We start from the raw sequence: 2,109 nt of genomic DNA on the forward strand, positions 1-2,109 counted from the left end.
TATATATATATATATATATGTATGTTTATAATCTCATGTACCTACATGCTTTATGATAGAATCAGATATGCATGAGATCAGGCAAATTAATGTTTATGATCTCATTATTTACTTTGAGGTAATTGGATGTTGAAAGTTTATATACTAAAATTATGCACAAAATATTTACTGTATTTATTTATTTCTAGTATGTTTAAAGAGAAGGAACAGAACACTATCCTAACTGTGAATTGTGGAGCACCTGGGTATATTAAAGTAGACTCAATCTGACCACATTCTTACTGAGTCTTGGTTACATTTACAATGATCTCCTCTCTGCTTGTAGTGAGCAGCCTGAGGGGGTGTGATGGAGCTGAACAGGACCCAGCTGACTGAATTTGTTCTCAGAGGAATAACAGATCGTTCAGGGCTGCAAGCCCCCCTGTTCCTGGTGTTCTTTCTCATTTATGTTATCACCATGGTGGGCAACCTTGGCTTAATCTTTCTCATCTGGAAAGACCCTCATCTTCACACACCCATGTATCTTTTCCTTGGAAGTTTGGCTTTTGCTGATGCCTGTACTTCATCCTCTGTGACACCAAAGATGCTTACGAAATTTTCAAATAAGAATGACATGATATCCATGGGTGAGTGTTTTGCTCAATTTTATTTCTTTTGTTTAAGTGTAACTGCGGAATGCTTCATTCTGGTAGCTATGGCCTATGACCGCTATGTAGCCATATGCAACCCTCTGCTCTATGTAGTGGTAATGTCCAACAGACTCTGTATTCAGTTCATAAGTGTATCTTATCTAATTGGATTTCTACATGGTCTACTTCATGTAGGACTGTTATTCAGATTAACGTTTTGTAGTTCCAATGTTATAGATTATTTCTACTGTGACATCCTGCCACTTTATAGGATTTCTTGCACCGACCCATCTATCAATGTACTGGTAGCTTTCATTATGGCTATTTTATTACAAGTGAGTACCTTCATGAGTATTATAGTCTCCTATGTCCGTGTCCTTTATGCCATCCTGAGAACAAAGTCTGAGAGTGGCAGAAACAAAGCCTTCTCTACTTGCAGTTCCCACCTGTCATCTGTGTCTTTGTTTTATGGCACTCTCTTCATCATATATGTCCTCTCTGGCTCTGACACAGATAATTATCAGGGTAAAATGTATTCACTGTTCTATACCATTATCATTCCTCTGCTAAACCCCTTCATTTACAGCCTAAGAAACAAAGANGTCATNGNTGCCTTGAGAAAACTCAGAGAATGATGACTGTTTTCTGAAAACTTGAAGATGTTTTGTATCACCAGATTGTCTCTTTCTAAGTACATCATAACATTTTGTCCTTGTACTTTGGATGTAATAGGGATTGTATTTGCATATTGTGAATAAAGCAATAGAATATAGACTTAAAATGACTGTCTTGTGTTATTATTTGTATTATTATCATCACAAAATAATGACGTCTTTAAGGAAAGATATAAATTGTTTTCTAGTTCAGTCAAAGGAGAGTATAAATTATCCACAAAAGTATTGTCTTTATTAGATTAGTAAGCTTTCCTTGAGTTGACATATGTCTTTAAATTATTGAAAGCAAAACTTCATATGTCATGTGTATAGATTTACTCTCGTCTCTACTGATTATTTTTTTCTGATTTATACACATTTGCCCCACATGTNGTCATATGTATCATCTGACACTGTTCTCTGTCATCCTCCTCCCACACACCTGCTGATTCTCTCACTGCCAAAGTGTCCCCCACCCTACTTTCCTGTCTTTGTCTATGTGGATGTGCTCCACTGCTGTTGTTGCATAATTGCAATGACCATGTCGAATACAGAAGACAGGGTTTCACTGACCCCCCGCCCTTCTCTGGCTGTTACACACCTCTGCCCACTCTACTATCATGTTCCTTAGGACTTGGAAGAAGCGATTATATTTGGACTACTCACGGCTGAGAACTCAGCAGTTCCTCATTTTCAAAATTATGGCCAGTTGTTGAAACAATTGTGTTTTTTAAAGAATTTCACTCATGAACAAAATGATTACACCCTTTCGATGCCTCTGCCTTCCCTTGCAATTTGTCATGTCACCTATGTTCTATTTCATTCTC

General features: G+C 37.3%; 1 protein-coding gene across 1 annotated transcript; it reads left to right on the forward strand.

Annotated features, from left to right (window-relative positions):
- Positions 1–346: 346 nt before the first annotated feature.
- Positions 347–1,264, forward strand: LOC110287937 (olfactory receptor 5AC1-like). The gene has a single exon (XM_021154424.1). The coding sequence runs from the start codon at positions 347–349 to the stop codon at positions 1,262–1,264; it is 918 nt and encodes a 305-aa protein (XP_021010083.1).
- The last annotated feature ends 845 nt before the right edge of the window (positions 1,265–2,109 follow it).

Source organism: Mus caroli, unplaced genomic scaffold (assembly GCF_900094665.2).
Source record: "Mus caroli unplaced genomic scaffold, CAROLI_EIJ_v1.1 scaffold_21050_1, whole genome shotgun sequence".
NCBI classification, from domain to species: domain Eukaryota; kingdom Metazoa; phylum Chordata; class Mammalia; order Rodentia; family Muridae; genus Mus; species Mus caroli.